The 20,258-nt window shown below is 53.0% G+C and overlaps 9 protein-coding genes across 9 annotated transcripts; 5 read left to right on the top strand and 4 right to left on the bottom strand.

The window, feature by feature from the left end:
• Positions 1 to 361: 361 nt before the first annotated feature.
• On the bottom strand, positions 362 to 2,552 carry ILV2_1 (Acetolactate synthase, mitochondrial; the record flags this gene model as incomplete). The annotated part of the gene is made up of 2 exons (XM_023599205.2): positions 362 to 2,109; positions 2,192 to 2,552. 2 exons carry the CDS (start codon positions 2,550 to 2,552, stop codon positions 362 to 364), a joined length of 2,109 nt encoding a protein of 702 aa, XP_023455538.2.
• A 289-nt stretch (positions 2,553 to 2,841) lies between these two features.
• On the top strand, positions 2,842 to 4,193 carry RHO25_003719 (uncharacterized protein; the record flags this gene model as incomplete). The annotated part of the gene is made up of 2 exons (XM_023599204.2): positions 2,842 to 2,954; positions 3,011 to 4,193. 2 exons carry the CDS (start codon positions 2,842 to 2,844, stop codon positions 4,191 to 4,193), a joined length of 1,296 nt encoding a protein of 431 aa, XP_023455178.1.
• Positions 4,194 to 4,856: 663 nt separating this feature from the next.
• RHO25_003718 (uncharacterized protein) lies at positions 4,857 to 6,489 on the top strand (the record flags this gene model as incomplete). The annotated part of the gene is made up of 2 exons (XM_023599203.2): positions 4,857 to 5,287; positions 5,343 to 6,489. The coding sequence occupies 2 exons, from the start codon at positions 4,857 to 4,859 to the stop codon at positions 6,487 to 6,489; spliced, it is 1,578 nt and encodes a 525-aa protein (XP_023455037.1).
• An 883-nt stretch (positions 6,490 to 7,372) lies between these two features.
• RHO25_003717 (uncharacterized protein) lies at positions 7,373 to 7,932 on the top strand (the record flags this gene model as incomplete). Its single annotated transcript, XM_023599202.2, has 2 exons — positions 7,373 to 7,801; positions 7,903 to 7,932. The coding sequence occupies 2 exons, from the start codon at positions 7,373 to 7,375 to the stop codon at positions 7,930 to 7,932; spliced, it is 459 nt and encodes a 152-aa protein (XP_023455038.1).
• Positions 7,933 to 10,532: 2,600 nt separating this feature from the next.
• RHO25_003716 (uncharacterized protein) lies at positions 10,533 to 10,826 on the bottom strand (the record flags this gene model as incomplete). Its single annotated transcript, XM_023599201.1, has 1 exon — positions 10,533 to 10,826. The coding sequence occupies one exon, from the start codon at positions 10,824 to 10,826 to the stop codon at positions 10,533 to 10,535; it is 294 nt and encodes a 97-aa protein (XP_023455039.1).
• Positions 10,827 to 11,092: 266 nt separating this feature from the next.
• RHO25_003715 (uncharacterized protein) lies at positions 11,093 to 11,392 on the bottom strand (the record flags this gene model as incomplete). The annotated part of the gene is made up of 1 exon (XM_023599200.2): positions 11,093 to 11,392. The coding sequence occupies one exon, from the start codon at positions 11,390 to 11,392 to the stop codon at positions 11,093 to 11,095; it is 300 nt and encodes a 99-aa protein (XP_023455191.2).
• A 2,723-nt stretch (positions 11,393 to 14,115) lies between these two features.
• Positions 14,116 to 15,763, top strand: RHO25_003714 (uncharacterized protein; the record flags this gene model as incomplete). The annotated part of the gene is made up of 2 exons (XM_023599199.2): positions 14,116 to 14,298; positions 14,357 to 15,763. The coding sequence occupies 2 exons, from the start codon at positions 14,116 to 14,118 to the stop codon at positions 15,761 to 15,763; spliced, it is 1,590 nt and encodes a 529-aa protein (XP_023455179.1).
• A 281-nt stretch (positions 15,764 to 16,044) lies between these two features.
• RHO25_003713 (uncharacterized protein) lies at positions 16,045 to 16,977 on the bottom strand (the record flags this gene model as incomplete). Its single annotated transcript, XM_023599198.2, has 2 exons — positions 16,045 to 16,856; positions 16,914 to 16,977. The coding sequence occupies 2 exons, from the start codon at positions 16,975 to 16,977 to the stop codon at positions 16,045 to 16,047; spliced, it is 876 nt and encodes a 291-aa protein (XP_023455180.1).
• A 319-nt stretch (positions 16,978 to 17,296) lies between these two features.
• On the top strand, positions 17,297 to 19,671 carry RHO25_003712 (uncharacterized protein; the record flags this gene model as incomplete). Its single annotated transcript, XM_023599197.2, has 2 exons — positions 17,297 to 17,510; positions 17,564 to 19,671. 2 exons carry the CDS (start codon positions 17,297 to 17,299, stop codon positions 19,669 to 19,671), a joined length of 2,322 nt encoding a protein of 773 aa, XP_023456445.1.
• Between the last annotated feature and the right edge of the window lie 587 nt (positions 19,672 to 20,258).

The following is a 20,258-nucleotide window of genomic DNA, read 5'->3' as shown; positions in this document are numbered from 1 at the left end:
CACTTCACGCGCAGCAACGCTCATGCATGTCCCGCGCTCGACTGACACAAAAAGAACGTCAGACAAAACTGACCAGACCTCAAGACATTCCATTTCAGCGACAGAATCAATCATCGAAGCTGCGCCATACATATAAAATATCTTCTTCCTTTTCCTCCGTAGAAACTTTTTTGCCAGCCAGCTCCTATCGCGAACGCTTTCAGCTCGCATTCCGACAGCTCGCAAAGTGTCAGGAGCCTTTCCACTCAGGTAGTATATGTACAATTCAAACGCTCACCCCACATGCGGACAATTCCAAAGAAGCGCCAAAACACCATGCATTGAAACACACAGAATTGCTCAGAGACGGATGAGAAGAAGATCAGCGTCCCGATCGCTCTTTCGTCCGTTGTCTCCTCTCCTTCTCCTTCTTCTCGTCGTACACCAAGAACTCGTGGAGAGCGCTTCCTCCGGGCACCATGGGGAGTACGGGGACCTTCTGGTCGACCTTGACTTCGAGGAATGCTGGGCCTTCACCGGAACCGTAGCACAACCATTCGAGATCCTCGTTCAGAGTGGCGAGCTTCGTCGTCCTTCGCGCTGGCACGTACATGGCCTCTGCAAGCTTGACGAAGTCTGGGTTACGCTGATGTGTGTGCGCGAATCGGTCGTTGTAGAACAGCGATTGCCATTGTGTAACCATACCTTGCTCCTCGTTGTTCAAGACAATGACCTTCACGCCGATGCCGAATTCCGAAGCAGTTCCAAGCTCGGTCTGAGTCATGAGGAAAGATGCATCACCGTCGATGTCAACGACGAGCTTCTCAGGTGCGGCAACCTTGGCGCCAATAGCAGCTGGAAGACCGTAGCCCATGGTACCCAGGCCACCAGAGGTAATCATAGATCGAGGTTGTCGCCACCTGTAGTGCTGCGCAGTCCACATCTGATGCTGACCAACGCCGGTAGCAATCAGGGTTTCATGCTTCTTAGGCGCAGTAAGGTCGGAAAGTGCCGAGATGACAGTCTGAGGCTTGATAGCGCCATCTGGGCCACTCTCCTTCTCGTATGCCCAAGGGAAACGCTCTTTCCAGGCGTCAATCTGATCGAACCATTCCTTGCGGGACTCTGCCGACTTCTCGTGGACGTGAGGGAGGAGGAGGGCGAGGTTGGCAGTGACGTCACCCTCAACAGCCTCAGTAGCCTGCACGACCTTGTTAATGTTCTTTGGCATGATGTCGAAATGAACGATGCCACCACGACCCTCCTCGGCCGCTTTCCGAGCTTGAGGAGCGAAACGTGGAACGTGTCCAGTGATACGATCATCGAAACGTGCACCCAGGGCAATGACGAGGTCCGCCTCCTGCATCGCCATGTTTGCAAATGCGGACCCGTGCATACCGAGCATGTGCAGAGACTTGGGGTCAAGCTCATCGTATGCGCCAAGGCCTTGCAAAGTGGTAGTCACTGGGATTTGAACCTTATCCGAGAGCTCCTTGAGGAGCTTCGGGCCATCCGGATGACCGAGAACACCCTGACCGGCGTAAATGACTGGCTTCTTCGCGATGTTGATCAGATCCGCAGTCCGTCTGATGCTGCCATCCAGTTGCTTCAACGAAAGCTCGCGGGCAGCGATGGTGGCTGCAGATGGGTGGGTGGGCAGAGTGGACATCATTGGGATGGGGCGGTTCAAGGTACCACCAGTCACGTCCTTGGGAAGATCAACCAGAACTGGTCCAGGGCGGCCAGAAGTAGCAATTTCGAAAGCCTCGTTGATCCTCCGTGGCAGCTCAGCAATGTTCTTCACCATCACGTTCCACTTTGTGCATGCTCTTGAGATACCAATAGTATCTGCTTCCTGGAACGCGTCTGAGCCAATGGCAGAGGTAGGCACCTGTCCACAGAACACGACCATGGGAGTGCCGTCCATGAGAGCATCTTGCATAGGAGTTACGGTGTTCGTTGCGCCAGGGCCGGAAGTCACCAGAACAACACCTGGCTTGCCGGAAGCCCGGGCGTAGCCCTCTGCCATATGGCCTGCACCTTGCTCATGTCTGGGCAGAATGAAGTCGAAATGTGAGCTGTTGTAGATGGCGTCGAAAACGGGGAGAATGGCGCCTCCGGGGTATCCAACTGGAGCTGTGTTAGCCTGCTCGCGTGATTCACGGCGTTCTGCCATTGAAGCCTGGCACATTGCTTTGAGCGCTGCACTTACAGATGTGCTTCACGCCATGTCTGAGCATCATCTCGTGGAAGATCTCGCCTCCCTTCATGCCCACGAAGCTGTGGTCCATCTCGGGCTGGCGGAAGGGCTGCAGAGGTTGTGGCTCTCGCGACTTTGGCTCATCGCGGTTGAATGCTGGGCTGGGAACAGCTCTCTGCTGACTTTGTGCGGGCTGTGCAGCTGCTTGCGCATTGCTCTTTGCGGTGGCGGAGACATTGCGTCTCGCATTCTCCTTCACGGTCTGTGGCGTGTGTTTTCGGTACGGCGAGATGGCGGCGGCGGTGGGTGTGGAAGAGAAATGCCGGGTCTGGCAAGCGATCTTGGCCGCGGAGGCCGCTCGTGAAGACAACATGGTGACGGCGGTCATGCAACAGTCCCGTGGGTGTGACTGAGCAGTATATGAGGAGCGCCGGGAGGAGTGTGAGTCGGTGGAGGTATGAATCAGAAACAGGTCAACAGTCACAATGCGGACGCTGGCCTCGGCGAGAGTCAATTTTGGAGAAGCTGGAGATGCGCATCTTCAATTCCTCTGATTGGTCAATGCGGTGAATAGAGGTCCACTTGGGCCGAGATCGCAGGAGTGGCTATTCTAAGTGGCGAACTTGCATGTCTCTGCACGACAACCACACTAGAACACCGCAATGGAGTCGCCCAGATCGTCCCCGTCAGGCAGCGTGCGTCGACACACACGAAATATCTCCCATCCCACTCCACAGCGGGCCACGAGAGGGCCATTGGAGCCTGCTACAGACGAGTGAGCATGTGAGACACAACAGTTGACAGCACATGCATCGCTGAACACCGGTGCAGTCCGCTAGCAGACGCTTCTACAGGTCCGCCTGCACGTGAAATTGTGTCTCCTACACCCTCTGCTGAAGACAACAAGCCGAGCACACCGCAAATTGCCGCGCCCGTTGTCAATCAGAATGTCCGACCAAACGTGGACCTTCGCTTTCTGCAAGATCGACAGATATACCATTCAGTGACCACAGAAGACGTGCCAAGCGCTTTCCTGAACTCCAGCCATCGACCGCCAGTGGACACTTCCTTACCACAACTCATTCAAGATGGCCATTTCAGACGTGCAGCAGAGTTTGCCCTGCGCTCACTGTTGCAAAGTCCGCCGACAGCCGCCTCACAAATTTTTCACTTGCTATACACTCGTCTAGCCTGCCTCATCCTAGTCTCGCGACCAGATATCGCGGCTGCAGAAGCCATACCTCTGTTTGAGCTCACTTCACGAAGCGCGCCAGGTTCCCAGCAGATCGTAGATTTGATACCGTGGGACCTTCGTCTGCTGCTGGTCCGGCTGCAAACCATTGGTGCTGTCGATGGTGGCCGTAGAGGCATCATGGCATTGTATGCCCTCGCCAGCGAAGTCCGCGCGAACATCCGATTGGCGCAGAAGGATGGGGATGATTCGGCGATAGAGCTCTGGAACACGAGACTACGCGACCTCGGACTACGTGTCTCCGATGCACTCGTGGAGATGGGTGAATTAGAGAGCGCCATACGACATCTCGACACCTTGCCAGACGTGGAAGCAGATGAGCCGTCGTTCAGGAAAGCCATCTTGCGCACTAGAGTCGGCGATGTCGCAGCCGCACAACGATGTGCATCTGTGATTCAGGACGACATGAAGCGGCGAGAAATTGAAACTCTGCTCAAAGTCGCTGACGGCGACCATGATAGTGCGCTGGCAAGCTGGCAAGCACTCGTCGAGGACTTCCCTGGGCGCGAACATTTTGCGCTCAATGCCGCGGTGTCGGTTTTGTACATTGGCCAAATTGCCTCTGCACGGATTATGCTGGAAAGGTTAACCCGGGAGGTACCGGCATTCTCGACCGTCTTATTCAACTTGAGTACCGTCTACGAGCTTTGCACCGAACGAGCACCGGAGAAGAAGGCTGCGCTCATCCAGCAAGCTGCGACGCATCAGCCAAATCCCGCAAGTGGCGGTTGGGAACGTGCAACGTTTGAATTCAAGCTGTAGGGACCGCCGTCAAACGCTACCCTCGGTGCTGTTTGATGCCCAACATGCATGTGTTTCTGCATGCAGTCATGCTTCGCACGCAGTAGGTTGTTCCGATGCCAATGCGTGTATCAAAGTCAAAGAATTCCACATGCGAATGGAGTGAATTTTCATATCACTTGCTCAGTCGATGCTTGTGTGATGATCTATCACTGGCGTGACCAGCGCTGGCGATATATAATCGCTGCCATTCTCATTGTCAGACTCCTGGGAAACAAGCATCGACGACAAGAAGACGAGAGAATTGTGTTGGTAATGGCCCAACGAATGCAGGTACGGCCAGGTCTGAATCCCGTTATCCTTGTCGGTGACCAATGGGAAGGACAATCAGAGTTCCAACCCATACCCTGCACGACTCCTGAACAGGTTCACGCAGCATCGGAAGCTGCTTCAATGCTGGTTCATACACCTTTTTTGCCGGATCATACAATCTCCTAACCCTCCATTGAGTTTGCAAAAGGGCGGGGGAAAAGTCAACAAGAAATATGAGTATGCATTCGGCCAGCTGCATACTTCGTGGTTGTCGTCCGACTTCTGTTGTCGGATGCTATGCTTTTCCATCGCGCAGCATCGCCTAGGCACATCAACGTCAGTCACGATCGTTGAGAGGTCTTGCAACGTAAGATGGCGCCTACGGCGACGACACAGACCCAGGATCCTCCACCAGCTGGTAAAACCGACGTGGATCAGAGTACAACCTCACCGATCAGTTCGCCATCATGTCAGCTTGCCGAATCAGTCCTCGCCACAAGCTATGCCACCCAACAAGGACCAATGTCGCCCGAGGCAATATTGCGACTTCTTCGCAACCAAGTCTGCAATGACAACCAATGCGAACCTCCTGAGGGTATAGATCCAAGTGCTGTGGTTGTTGCCAGAGATGACAAGTCTCTGTACAAGAAGTGCGAGATATCCGTGGGACTGGCAAATGGGCTGGAAGGTTATGTGTTTCGTCAGACAGAACCAATTGGCGAGCTTCAGAATGAATGTTCAACTAGCATCGACAACATGATCGACGAGATCGGAGGACTGGCTAAAGCGTGTTGGTGGGTCGGGTAAGTGCTATCTGCTATTGACCATACGCAAGCAGGACTAACACATACTCTAAAGGTCCCATAAGAATCAAGTTTACCAAGCTGGATTTCGCAGCCTGAACCCTAGTGGCAACTCCTCTCTCCACATGCAGCAACACATCCCAATCACTGGAACACTTGCAGACGCTTCGCCACCTGGCCAGGTAGAGGTCGAGCACAAAGGCAGCACCCCAAAGCAAGTCATACCAATTGTCGTGGGAGTGGCAGTTGGCGTGCTCTGCATCATCATCGGTCTGGTCATATTTCTCATATGGAAGCGTAACAAGCGCGAGCGACAACGATGGCGAGCCGCGCTTGAGAGACGAGCCAGAAGAAAGGCCAGGAAACACACGCCTGGACATGATCACACGGCAAGCGCTCACAGCACCACTCTTCTGGGCAGTCTCACGAGTGGCAACAAGAGCTGGAACATTCTCGGAACGGCTCACAATCAGACTGCAGCCTTGCCACCTGAAGGAACCCAATCGACGACTGGGACACAAGAAACACGAGAAAAAGAAAAGATCCCTGTCACCGATGAGACGGTCGCAGCGGGTCTGCACGATGAGGCAATCGCCAGGAAGTTGCAAAGGAAATACGATGCAGCGCATGAGCGAAATATCCAAGCTGCTTCCGGTGGCACTGGCCGGGATGACCGAGTGCAAAGCCCGCAACCGCCCAACTACGATGCCGTTAACGCTGGGAATGCCATGGATATGGTTCAAGGTCCAATCGCTAACAGGATTTCGCAATTTGCTCCAGCGCTAGGTCCTGATAGATACCGATTCTCCAATGTGACTCGGGAAGATGAACCGCCTCTACCTACCTCCCGGACAGCGGAAGGTGTGGGAAATGATGCGGCAGATGGGCGCGATTCCGATGAGCACATCATTCCGCCTGTTGAGCCACGAGAGCCGCGAAGAGTCCGAAGTCCCCCAGTCTGGCGTGGTACGGGCGAGGACCGCCACCACTACGTCTTCCCACCACAGCGCCCTCTTCCACAACGCCCTCTTCCAGAACGACCTCTGCCCGAGAGACCTTCTCATTCGCCCGTAGGTTGGCGGAACACAATGGACACCCTTGAAGGTTATGACATGGGCGGCTCTTCTTCTCCAGAAAAGCTTCTGCCGAGCAGACCAGAAGTCAGAAGCCCTCGAGGCTGGAAAGCTGCAGATGATGAGTGAGAAATGCACCATCTCCAAATGCTTTGGCCAGTTTCGCTGACGAGAATTGTCTTTCCTCAGCTCCCTTGCGGCCGTTCTTCATCAAGATGCCTCTGCGACTGCTGATCGAGGCAAATCGCCCGAACCCAAGAGGCCGGAATCTAGGGTGCGAACGGCCACGAGTGAGGAGCTGGCACTGGGTCTTTTATATGCGGGTATGAATACGCCGAGACCGAGAGCAAGGGGTGCGTCGCAGTGAGAGGAGGTGAGATTGTAATACCCTGTAGTGTATATATGTCGAGAAGAATGGCAGTTCGTATGATCGAGATAAATGCAGAAGCTTGTAATTATATAAATGCGCTGTATTGAGGCCATGGTTCACGTCAGTTCCACGCTGTCGAGCGGATCAATGCCGAGTCAGCAGGGCAAGGAAGAGGAACAAGTATAGTCGCAGAGTCTGTTCCACTACCGGCATGATGTCGTTTTGGGAGTAGTCAAGTGCCGGAGAAGGGTCCGCTGGATTTTCCGCGGCATCGCGTCTCATCGCGTCTCGACCTTCACTTGCTCGAGCAATATCATCACCAGTGAGCCGCATCCATCATGTTACGGTGCTCCATGTGTCGTACAACACACTCATTTGATTTCCGATAAGCTGATAACAGCGCACGGTTCGAGAAACGGCGCAAAGAAGCAACATCACGCAAGCACGCGTCCGCATATCGATGTCGTCACTCATGAATCAGACGTGCCGTTGGTCGTGCAGAACGTCTCCTCTCTGCGCCCTTCCTCCTTCACTACTACTTGCTTCTATTCTAGATCCCGCTCAAGCTCCTCCTACTTCGCAGACGCTTTGAGCTTGTTCCGTCAACTACTACCAATCCAGCAAGAACCACCTGCAACAACAATGTTTCTCTTACGTACCTTCCGCACCGCTACTGCAGCACGCGTCGCACCTATCTCCCGAGCTGCTGCTCCCTTCACCACTTCCTCCTTCCGCTTCGCCTCTGGCGACTACGGCTCGGGCGCACACAAGCACGGCAAAGAGCTAGAGAAGGAGAGCCACGACAAGGAACATCCAGGTCCTCCACCACCTTCGACTGGCGGCAAGAGCAAGTCCAGCGAATCTTCACAGCCATCATCGAGCGGCAGCAGCAGCGGACAATCTCAGAGCAACGATGGCGCAGCAGCTCAGCCAAAGATCCTGAACGATGCGCGACCTGCAGAGGGCGAAGAGTCCGAGGAGGTAAGAAAACACAACGAGGAATTCCGCAAACGCGCAGACCGCCAGCAAGATGGCAAAAAGGATGACAAGGTGGACAAGGAGTTTTGGAAGGTTAGTATTGATTCCGGTGCGGCTGACGAATTTTTGCTTCGCAGAAATAAAAATCGTTTCTCCTGTTACACAAGTGTACAATCAATCTAACTGCTGCAAAGGGTCAAGGTGGTGTGGACAGAGAGCCGTAGATGGCTTCCTGAAAGGGTGAGTTGTATTGCTTAGATGCAAAGCTTGCCTTGGACTGACGAAGGGGCAGATCAGCGGATACGAGTTCTTTCGGCGCTCTGAGAAGCAACGTTTCTTCATATTGGCGATTGAAGCCATTCGACATCGACAGCAGCATGGATTGTACAGTAATATCAGAATGTAAAAGGGTTGTATACCCGGAATGAGAATCGAATTTTCTTCGACGCTCATGGGTCTCGCTGTTTCGCTTGCCGATATCAATACAATTCATGGTAAGTCAATTAGTTTCACGACCGCGCTGAAGTGTTCTTACAGTATCGACTTCGATGGCGGGCCTTCAGACGACACAACTCACCCGCTTCCGGTCGCACGTGGCGCAAATTTCCAATCCAGGCATTTGTCGGTTGCGGCTGAGCCTGGCGACAGAATAACAATCGATCTGGGGCACTCTTCAGTGGCCGCTGGACTATCAACATAGAGATCCGGTCTCGACTGAACAACGACATGCTTGCTGAGGCTGTGGAGCATGGGACACCCTATAGGAGTGAGGGACAACAAGGCTGACGAAGTCATATTCGTAAAGACATCTGGCTGGAGAATAGGGTGCAGCGGGGGAAGAAACTGTTCACGTTGAAAAGAGAAGTGTATGGAAATATGGTCGCTACTTGCCTTATTGCTGGCGGGATCATTCTCCCTTCCACCGGATTTGAGCACGAATGAGCGCAAATCGGACGGAGCGTCGAACGTGGACATACCAAGCTTCAGAACATATCTGGTCTTGGTCTCAGTCTCCGATTACTGGGACTGTCCGAAGCTCATGAGGTTCCTATCTGCCATTCACGGACCCCGAAACGAAGTACTTCCCGCCACTCAAGAAGTGTACAGCCATCTTGGCACGCTGCAGCTGTGGGAGAAACTCTTCACGACACATACATTTTGTCAAACTTGTTATCTACGCCGCCACTCGACGGACACACAAACAACAGCAGACCTCCTATCGAGAGAATACTTTCTACCCCCACGATGTGACAGTCACTCAAACCACCTACACTGATCCCCGCGCTGGCTCGCCTATGCGACGTTTCCTGGTCGATACTGCAGCATCTCTCGGCGCACAGGATCAACGCCGAGACTCATCCCGACTTCACCCTCGAAGTATCCAGGAATCTATTGGGTACTGAACTGCCACAACCAAGCCAAGCGGTGTACGAAATGAAGAAGAGAATGGTACAAGACCGCCGTCTAGAGCATTCAGTTGCACATGCTAGGATATGCATGGGATCATCCCGCGCGAAACTCAGCCATCAATCCTTCGGACATTTCCTACGGCGATGGAATCATGTGCTCCCTTTCTCTTTCTCTCCGCACCTACCCGCTCAGTCGAAATTCCGAGGTATTGCGGAACAATCGAGGGTAGAATGTCGACATTTCGTCGTGACGAAAGCTTCCCAGCAGCACAGCCTTCCTCGGAAATAAAACAAATGCGGAACCGGAAAAGTTTCTTGGCGTAAGCTATCCTTACACGCTCGAATGCCACTTACAGTAGTTGCTTGAGACGAGCGCAACAGTTAGACAGACAAGCTTGCGGCCATGGGGTTGCCCGCCGCCTTTTAGCTTGTCGTTTTGCTTCGCTTCGTGGGATGGAGCTAAGGGTCTCTCGCACGATGGTGTTGCCATACCTCATGGCGTGTTTCTGTTCGCCAGCTGTTTAGCATGATGGTACCTTGCTATAAAGTAGCGCCATTTGGTGCTTGATTGCCTGTCAGCTGCCGATTGCCAAGAAATGAGGTTCAAGGATGTTCCCTAGGGGGCGTATTGAATTGGGAGAGGTGACCGAGCCGATGATGACAGTGAGGCGTGCCTGAGGCGACTACAGGGAAAGGATGAAGGTGTTAGGGGAGTTAGGGCATAGGTCGAGAAACCGAATCGATATGGGATGGTCGTGGTTCGTTGACTTCATGTGATATGTTACCAAGAAGTGCTCTAGCTACATGAATCCAAGCTGATCTTCAAACAACCAACACGAGCTATCAAGTACGCGAAGAGGGGTACCTACAGTCGTATAGTAGTCGATAGTCAAATTGCCAAAAGAGGTCTCAATGAGAACTCAGCGTCATCATTGCAGTAGTGTTTCTCACTAATTGACCACTGACTGCGCAGCAAAATGTCACTACAACCGCCATTGCCGCTCCTTCCATATTCGATAGCTATCGACTTCAACCAGGTTGGCATTGTCTCGTCCTCCGTCATGTTAGCTGCAGAAGAAGTTCTTTGCCAAAATCAGCAACGAAGCCGACAAACACCTCCACCTTTCCCTTATCGTAGAATGATATGCACCCCACGAGTGTTGGCATCCGCCAGTGTCTTGGAACCAACAACTCCCACACTGCGCATCGCCGAAGTAGTGTCATGCCGTTTGCTGTAGCTGCAATGCATTCAATGCAGCACCAGCACAACACATACCACATCATCTACGCTGATTGTGTGATATCAAATCCTTGCCGGTGGTATTTCCTCGCGCTTGGTATGATTGAAAAGGGCTAGAACCCCGGAACTCTGGTGGCGAAGACAAAAACGCGCGTAGTCCTTCCCACTCCCCAGCTCAGGTTTGCTCGCCAGCCAAGACCGCCGAGGCCACACCGCTGAGTTGGTGCATCTTGGCATTGGCAGCGGGCGGAGCGGGTCCAACAAGACACCACGCACGCACGCATGCCTGCATGCGCAAGCCACGCGACACCCAGTCCGTCCCCTCCGTCAAAACTTGTACCCTGTGTGTGATTGGAGATGATGAGTCCCCCGATGACAAGAACGCTGTGCTTTTGCGCGTACCAAAGGATTGCTGTCTTCTCTCTCGCCTGTCATCGAGATTCTGGTGCTCTGCTTGCATGCCATGCATCCTGCACGTTGGTTTCCTCGGTCGTGTGTTTGAATGGACCAGTCCAGACAGTTTTCTCGTAACTTGCTCCCTTCATGATCGAGGGCGAAGGATTCTTGGTTTTCGCCACGTCCTCAAGGATTACGCCAAGATGCGGATGAATCATTTCGGTTTGATGAGGATTCGCTGCCTTGGATTGATGATCGATGCAGTTTTGGGTCTGATCCTGTGAACCCACGAGATGCAAATCGCCGCTTGTGTTCTGAGGCTGTGTTCTTGGGATTCTCTCAGACGTTTTTGAAGATGTCGGAACTGATGCTGAAGCGCTTTGAGATGCGTTTGATGCCTCGCGAGACGTTGATGAGGGAGTTGGTGCGCCTTGGTTTCCCGTCAGAACTGCTGCCAGCTGCTTGTTCAGCTTTGGAGATGGCTGCGGAGTATGTTGGGTAATTCTTCGTCGCGGAAGGCAGGATCTCGTGCGGTTCTGAAAAGAGATACATGTGGATTCGATCGTTCATGTCTCTTGCTCGTGTCGCTCGATCCAGTTCGATACTGCAGTTGCTCGACTCGCGTGACAGTGGACTCATGGTTCCAGTGAATGTTGCGCTGCTGCCTCTGCGGCTGTGGCGATTGAAGCCCATTTCGGAAATTGTCGGTGATGAGGCGACTGAGCTCGCAGAAGACACGCTGCCAAACAGTCGATGTGTCGAGTGGCTGTGCTGGGCTCCGTCACAGAAGGGGCACGAGTCCTGTCGACGTTCCCAGCCCTCGAGTCGTAGTCGTTCAGGGCAGTTTTGAAGATTGTTTGCTGGACTGCAAGGTCGGATGAGTTCGTACCATCTGTGCGCACACGTTTGCGTAGTGACATTCAGTCCGGCGATGCACATGCCAGGCGGTTAAGGTGGAGGCCGTCGAAATGGACCAAGCGTTGGAGTTCGTTGCTGGTGGACAAGTAAATGTGGAGTGCAGATGGTTGTCGCGTGTCAGGCCGGAATGGCAGCCCCAGATATTATAGTGGAGGATGGTCAAGAATCCGGCTATGAAAAATAGGCTTCGCAAGGATGACGCCGAATGTCTTGTGTGTGGAAGCTTGCAGGATAGCAGAGGTAGGGGTCTTAGATCGGTTTGATATTGACTTCGCTATGTCTGACGATCCCGTGCTTATCGCGCGTGGTAGCTTTGTGTCTGAGTCGTTTAATGCATGCCTCACGAACTTGTTCGCAAGCGAACTCAATGCGTAACTGGGCTGCGCGTTGACGAAAGGCTAGAGAAGTCGCCAAGGGGAGTGATGCGCAATGAAATCAAGCAGCCCTTTACGAGCTCGATGCGTGCGACCGAAGATCGTGTTTCGTGGCGTGAGGGCTGAAAGAGCGAGATCCGTCAGTGTGGTAAAGGGTGGTAGAACGACAATAAATGAGCCCGCCGCGCTCCTTTTCTTACCCATCCTGCTCTTGCTAGACGTTGCGACCCAAGAAAATCCATCATCCTGACCGTAGAGCCGTTATCAGCCACGTCGCACATGGGTGGCACTTGACGCGGTCCAATCGTCCTTTAGCAGCATTATCGGCTGGAGACGAACGTTTTGCGCCTGGTCCTTCACGCACCCTCAGATCCGTCAGCAATTCTATACAGCCCCGAACGATGCCGGAAAATCATATGGGAGCGCACACTTGCAGCTGACATTCCTTGGTTCCCGCCAGCCGCCCTAGGTAGCGCCATGGCATGCGATGCACGCCCAAAGGCCCGGGTCCCTAGCGGCATGGCAGTGAAGCGGCGGGCTGGTTAGGCCATCTTGTGACAGATCTGCACAACTGGTTGCACTTGGCCCGTCGAGGACGAATGTAGATGTATGAGGCATGAGTGGGAGCTGCACGAACCTGACACAGCAGAATAGCCTTACGACGCCACCAGTCGCACAACAAAGACGTGGCCAGCGCGCGTTGTTTCGTCGACTAATGCAGCGAGGAACATCGCGCTGTCCAGATCCCATGTCCACGCGGTATGCAAGATTTATAGTCGAAGAGCCGAACCGAGGGCCCCGAAGTTGTTGCCGTAGCAAGGAGCGCGAACAAGCCGCAGATCAGCATCCTAAAGTTGCACGGAGCCCGGGAACTTTTTCGCAAGCCGCGCGCCTGGTTTGGATTGGGCAGCAGTCTCGGCCGGGGAGCAGGAAGATATCAACTAGCAGCAGCCGTATCATCTCGCCATCTGTAACCTACACCTTGATCACAGTGCTCCTTCACACCGCGATTACTTGGGTGGCTTGATTGCAGCGTGTGGTGTGGGCACGTGGGCACGATTGCACGACGTGCGGTGGCAGCGGCAGCGGTGCGAAGAGCGGCGACATGGGCCAGGAGTCTAGGCTTTTCCCAATCGCACATCAACGCTCGTGGCTGAGGGCGGTCAGCAGCAGCGCGTTCGTACGTAGAAGATCCACTGGCGGCGCGGATCCAAACGACGTCTAGTCTAGTTGCCCTTGGATGCGCACGAACAGAAGAACACCACTCTGTTGAACGGTGAGCATTATTTTCAGCACTTCGTCTTTCGCGGACCAGTGCAAGGTGAAGTCAACGAAACTTTCCCCGTGGCCCAGTAGATGACGAAGGAGGGCGAGATGTTCCAGGATGACGACGGGAATACCAGCCAGGGTGGGAGGGGACGAGTGCGCCAATACGACATCAGAGCCGCGATAGAGAACGCAGGATGTTCGATCTGTATGACAATGAACAGCCCTCACTGTTTCAGCGCCCTTGGTCAGTCGTCATACTCCTGGTATAGAGCGTAGCAAGGCTGATCAATCATGCCACAACCGTTTCCTTTCCAGTCGGAGGAGAGAGATGTTCCTGTGCCGTTCACCGGGGTGTTGAATTCATCGCCAAGTCTCCCCATGCGTTGACAGGTGGAAAACGGCGCTTTTGAGCACGCGACTAAAAAAGTGTTCTCCACGCTTGTGGTTGGAGGACCTGAATCTTGACTTCGTCTTGAGCGCACCGAGAGAAGATCGTTTGAGTATATGGAGGAGAATTGAGCCGGAAGAGTGGAGGGGCAGACCCGTCAATTCCGCCGCACCTTCTCCTCCGGTGCCCGCGATGTGGAGGAGGGGCAGTCGCAAGTGCGGGCATTGACGACTGACCTGACGTGCTGAAATACTGTACCGCGACACGCTTTTCGCGCCCGCAATCTTGCTTTCCCTTTTCTTCGCGCGCCTTTTGCAAAGTTGGAAGACTGGCTGCTAAATATTGAGATTGGCTGATCTCACACAAAAGCCTGGATTCAAGCATATAAACGCAACATATTGGATATCATAAATATGGAGGTCCCAACAGCAAAATCAGTGCCTGAGACGAAGAGTTTGGCAGAGATATACCCAGAAGATGCATTGAAAAAACAAACGACAAGATGGAATGCTTTGCTCAAGCAGTTCCGCGAAACATACAACAAAAGCCCGGATTTCGTATCGAGAAGTCCGGGCAGAGTGAACATCATTGGAGAGGTACATTCCCGCCACGCAAGCTCACACCTCCATGCGAGCGGTACTGACGACAAGACAGCACATCGACTATTCGTTATACGAGGTCTTGCCAATGGCAGTCACAGAGGACGTCTTGCTCGCAGTCTCCATACACAAGAAAGAGTCCGGACCCAGCACGATACGACTCAACAATGTACACTCACACAAATTCGAGGCACGAGAATTCGATATCCCCGATACTGGAGACGTACACATCGATTCAACAACACTGGAATGGACGAATTACTTCAAGTCAGGCTTGGTTGGCGCAACAGAATTGCTTCGCAAGAAATCGAAAGAGTTCAAGTGCAGTGTGGGCATGGACATACTTGCAGATGGCACAGTACCATCAGGAGGCGGCTTGTCGAGTAGCGCGGCATTTGTGTGCGCTAGCGCTTTGGCAGTGATGAAGGCCAACGGGGTGGAGCAGGTTGACAAGAAAGAGCTGGTCGAGCTGGCGATTGTCTCGGAGCGAGCAGTGGGTGTGAATTCGGGAGGCATGGATCAGTCTGCCTCTGTGTTTCCTCTGCAAGGCTCCGCTCTCTATGTGTCTTTTGTGCCCGGACTTTCAGCGACGAACGTCAAATTCCCAGAGCTAAAGTCACCACTCACATTCGTCATTGCTCAGTCATTCGTGGCGGCGGACAAGCACACCACAGGTCCAGTGTGTTACAACCTCCGAGTGGTCGAGGTCACACTTGCAGCTCTGGTATTATCCAAGATTTTCCGGTTGTCAAACCTGCCTTCGGATTCTGGTCCACTAGGCGTAAGTCTGCGAGGCTTCCACGATACGTATTTCCAGGAGAAGGAAGGCATCAAGGACAACCACCAGATCTCGAAAGAGGACTTCCGCCAACAACTCCAAGACCTCATCCACAAAGTCGACCAATACCTGCCACAAGAGGAGGGTTACACACGAGAACAGCTCTCAGACATTCTAGGCATCAGCATCCCAGACTTGGAGCAACGATACATGTCCAAATTCCCGATCCGAGCAGAGAAGTTCAAGCTCAGACAACGAGCATTGCACGTATTCAGCGAAGCCAGTCGCGTACTGGCATTCATGGATCTTTTGACCTCTCCTGCGCCTCAAACGGATGCTGAGAATGCAGAGCTCCTGAAATCTCTTGGTGAGCTCATGAACGAGACCCAGGATTCATGTCGAGACATTTACGAAAATTCGTGTCCGGAACTCGATGAGCTTTGCACACTTGCCAAGTCCGCTGGGTCATATGGTAGTCGGTTGACTGGTGCTGGTTGGGGTGGCTGTACTGTGCATCTTGTACCTGCTGATAAAGTTGAGGCTGTTAAGCAGAAGTGGGTTACAGAGTACTACAAGAAGAAGTTTCCGGATATTACTGAGGAGAAGTTGAGTGAGGCGATTGTTGTGAGTAAGCCTGGGAATGGCAGTGCTGTGTTCCAGGTCGATGGAAGGGAAGAGGTGTGAGGAATTTGATCGATTTGTTGTACAGAGATGGCTCATCTTGCATAATTGGAGTTCAAATGCATAGCGAGAGAAATTGTTTAGAATAGATGCACACGTGCTGTCGTGGCATCTATGCAGAACAAGCTGGTTTAGGCATGGTATCTTCATCTTGTTATCGAGGCCCAGCGTCATCCATACACTGAACGTGTTCGCAAGCGTTGAGATCGAGCGATACTGTGTATTCTCACTGAAACCTGCTTGCTCCTCCTGCATAACGCGTAGCAGTTGTGCTGTTGCTCCACCTACCACTCAATGGTATCCTCATGTTGCCAGAACTCACCCGTCTTGCCGCCAATGTCGTGCAAAGCCAGCAGAACTGGCGTCTGCGCTCCCTCGTCGACTGTCTTCCGGCCTCCACCTCTTGTCATATCCGTCTTGACATAGCCGGGACAACAAGCATTAACAAGTACATCCCTTCCCTTCTTCTTCTCTTCCGCAGCAATCACCTTCGTGAAAGCAATCTCCCCCGCCTTCGACACAGCATACGCAGCCGACGGGAATCCATCCTCTTTCTCCCGGCCCTCATCAACCGATTTTTGGAATCGTTGCATTAGAGCAGTAACATCTGGCACCCCAGATTTACTCGCATCCACAAACGCTTGTCGCACTTCCTCCGAGTACTTATTCAATTTCCCCGCCATACTGCACACATTCACCAATCTCCCTCCCTCTCTAAGCAACGGCAAGAAATCCTGCGTAGCTTCTAGCGAGCCGTAGTAATTCGTCTGCAGCGTCTCTTTCACTACATTGCCGTCGAAGCCTTGTAGCGCAATCCCCGCATTGTTGATGACCATGTCGATGCCTTTGGGGTGTTCTTTGTGCAGGTAATCGCGGAAGTCTTGGACGCTTTTGGTTTGGCTGATGTCGAGAGGGTGGTAGGAGATGGTTGTTTGTCCGCCATCTTGTTCGAGGACTTTGGCGTTTTTGAGTTGGGGGTCGTTTTGGAGTTCTTTTACTGCGGCGGCGCCTCGTTCTGCTGAGCGGGCTGTTAGGTAGATTAGGAAGGGACCTGATCGGAGGGGTGATTTGGGGTATTGGAGGGCGAGTTGGCGGACTGTATCGAGTTAGTACTTCTTCGACAGGTCTGGGCTGGATGGATGATGCCGCGTACCAATTGCCAGGCCAATGCCCTTGTTGGCGCCCGTCACAGCGGCCACACGTGAGGAGACTGCCATGTTGAAGATGGTGTGTGGTCGTAAGTCATCTTGAGCGTTGATATTGATGATGATTGATTCATGCGTCGTTCAAAAGATGTCAACGTCAGAGACACGCGATGATCGACTGGCCCCTGCCCATTGATGAGATGTCTTGGCAGATTGGGACCTGCCGCCTGCACGATGACGAGGGGTGCGTACCACCACGCCAATTCCCTGCTATTCCGCCAAACAGACCTGCTTAAGCTACTCGCATTGGCTGGTCCAGCTGTAGCGGCGACCCTACTGTGCTATCATCGATTCTGATATTCCTTTTCTTCCCTCTAGAATCCGCACTTGGATGTCTGAAGACGCTGCCGGCGACAAGCTGGGACCGCTCGAGAACAACAGTGTCAGCTCAGTTGCTCAGCCTTTCAAGAAGCGGTCCACCTTTCCACGATCTATCAGCGAGCTGGTGACCAACCAGCTAGTTCCAGGCAACATGGCCAAGAGTCAGGCGCTCAATACCAACATGGGCGTGGACTTCATTATCAGCTATCGCTTCGAACCTTCAGGTGCGAAGCCCATAGTCAAAGTCATTGGCAGCTTCAAGCTAACAAACACGTAGAGAAATCCAAAGCTGCCGCTGGTTTCGAGAAGCTATGCGAGAAGCTCTCTGCGGTTGGCTTGGCCACTGAGGCCCGCAATGGAGATAAGAACTCTGTCTTGCTATTTGTGCAAGTTGCCAGTGAGGACCACATGTTCGCAGAAGTGTATCGAAGCAGAGTCAAGGACTGGATCCATGGCGTGCAAACTGGCGAGCCCCCACAAGACGTGCGAGCATCTCTGGAACAGAATCCGCTGGCCGAAGCTGAACGTCAACGCATTGTCTACCAAATGATCACCAATCCAGAGGATGAAGGCGGTGCTGGCATTAGGGTGAAGTCGACTGAGTGGGAGAATGTCGAGAGCATATTTGCTCTGCACGACCACACGTTCAACAAGCACTGGCTCAAGAAGTGGGCAACTCAGTGGGCCATTTCTTCCGAGGACCTGGACGACATTCGCAATCGCTTTGGCGAGAAGGTCGCCTTCTACTTTGCCTTCGAGCAAACCTACTTCAACTTCCTACTGTTTCCGACAGGATTCGGTGTCTTCGCATACTTCTTCTTGGGCTCGTTCAGCGCCTTCTATGCCATCGTCCTGTGCCTCTGGTCGATTGTCTTCGTGGAGTGGTGGCGACACCAGGAGCAAGATCTCTCAATAAGATGGGGGGTTCGCGGAGTGAGCAGCATTGAGAGCAAGCGCCACGAGTTTCAGCCTTCAAAAGAGGTCGAGGACCCTGCTACAGGAGAGCTCGTGAAGATCTTCCCATGGGACGAGCGACTGAAGCGTCAAGCATTGCAGCTGCCATTCGCCATCCTCGCAGTATTGGTCCTTGGTAGTCTCATCATCCTCTGCTTTGCGATTGAGATCTTTATCGGCGAGATCTACGACGGTCCAGGAAAGTCCATCTTGACCTTCACGCCGACAGTTATTCTGACGACCTGCTTGCCTCTGCTTACTGGGGCACTCACCAATGCTGCAAAGAGATTGAACGACTTTGAGAATTACGAGACTGACACTGCCAATGGCCGAGCGCTCACTGCGAAGCTGTTCATTCTGGACTTCATCACTTCATACATGGGTATTATCCTCACAGCTTTTGTGTACGTACCGTTTGGTAGCGTGCTCGTCCCGTATCTGGATGTATTCAGTAGAATGTTCGCAACTGAAGCAGCACGAGCAAAGACTACCAAAGGAGGACACTATACGATCAATCCCGACCGACTTCGCAAGCAAACGATCTACTTCGCGGTGACTGCTTCGATTGTCAACTTCGCCATGGAAGTTGTCGTGCCATACGTCAAGAGGCAAGGTGGTCTCAAGTTCAAGGAGATCAAAGCGAGTCGCACCGGCACTGGGCTCGAGCAGTCTGACGCAGTTGCCGATGCGCCGCAGGAAGAGAAGGAATTCTTGGACCGCGTACGCAGCGAGGCCGAATTGCCCACATACGATGTCTATACCGATCTGCGAGAGATGATCATCCAATTTGGATACCTGTCACTGTTCTCAGTCGTCTGGCCACTTGTCCCTGCTAGTTACCTGGTCAACAACTGGTTCGAGCTGCGCGCAGATGCTGTCAAGATTTGCGTCGAGATGCAACGACCTACGCCGTGGCGTGCTGACACCATCGGACCATGGCTCGACGCTTTGAGCTTCTTGACCTGGCTCGGCAGCATCACGATGGCTGCGTTGACGTACATGTTCTCCAACGACGGAGTCGGTCCGGATGGCAGACCACACGATATCAAAGGCTGGGGTCTGTTGCTTTCCATCTTCTTCAGCGAGCACCTGTACCTGTTTGTGCACGCTTTGGTCCGGAGTGCAATCCAGAAGATAGACTCCCCTGGTCGCCAAAAGATGCGACGAGATCGTTACTTGACACGACAACAGCTCGTCCAGGATAGCCTTGCGAAACTGCCAAAGGTCCCGAATATTAGCGACAATGACACACCCATCACACGGGAGTCTCTGGAGGAAGATGCAAGGAGGGCCAGCCTCAAGGCCGCAACACCAATCGAGAGATTCTGGTCACGACAGCGTGGCTGGCGCGAGTCGGCGAAGATGGGCAAGGTGTTCATCGAGAAGTATCAAGACGAGGCTGCAGCTGCAGACCAAAAGAAGGAGCTCTAAGCCGTTCTACGAACGCACTGACGCTTGGGAAACAGGACACGCAACCTGAGAATTGTTACTAAGACATGGGCAGCGTAGCGTTCTGGGTGACTTCGACCTCACATATGCGCTTCTCTTTTACACCACCTACAAAATCTCTCGTCCGAGGCAGAAATTCCGCTCAATGCTTCATTACTGGTGCCGTGATGAAAGTTCAGCTATTCTCTTGCATGTGGTCGGAGTATGCTTAAGACGCCTGGGCGCCACAATATTGTAGCGTCGCGGGGAAGAAGTGGGCGATCGCACTCTTCTATCGCATGCCACGTGCAACTCGTATATCGATATCTTTATCTCACCAAGTGAAGACTGATGTGCAATCCTTTATTGCGGTGCCTGACGATCTCTGCTTCCATAATCTTTTGTCCGACCAACACTTCTCGGATGAGATACTCACTAAAGGTGGTATATTGGGGTTTTTCCTCGAATGCAAGTAGGTAGTGGCACGGCGCCATGCATGCTCAAAGAGGAATGATGTGTCGACAGACTTCCTAACTATAGCCAAGAATGCCAAAGGTCAGAAGAACTCATGCAGGTGCATCACGACACCT

The sequence above is a fragment of the Cercospora beticola genome, chromosome 2 (assembly GCF_033473495.1).
Source record: "Cercospora beticola chromosome 2, complete sequence".
Lineage (NCBI taxonomy): Eukaryota > Fungi > Ascomycota > Dothideomycetes > Mycosphaerellales > Mycosphaerellaceae > Cercospora > Cercospora beticola.
The sequence above is the reverse complement of the archived record's forward strand: the minus strand, read 5'-3'. Positions and strand labels throughout refer to the sequence as shown.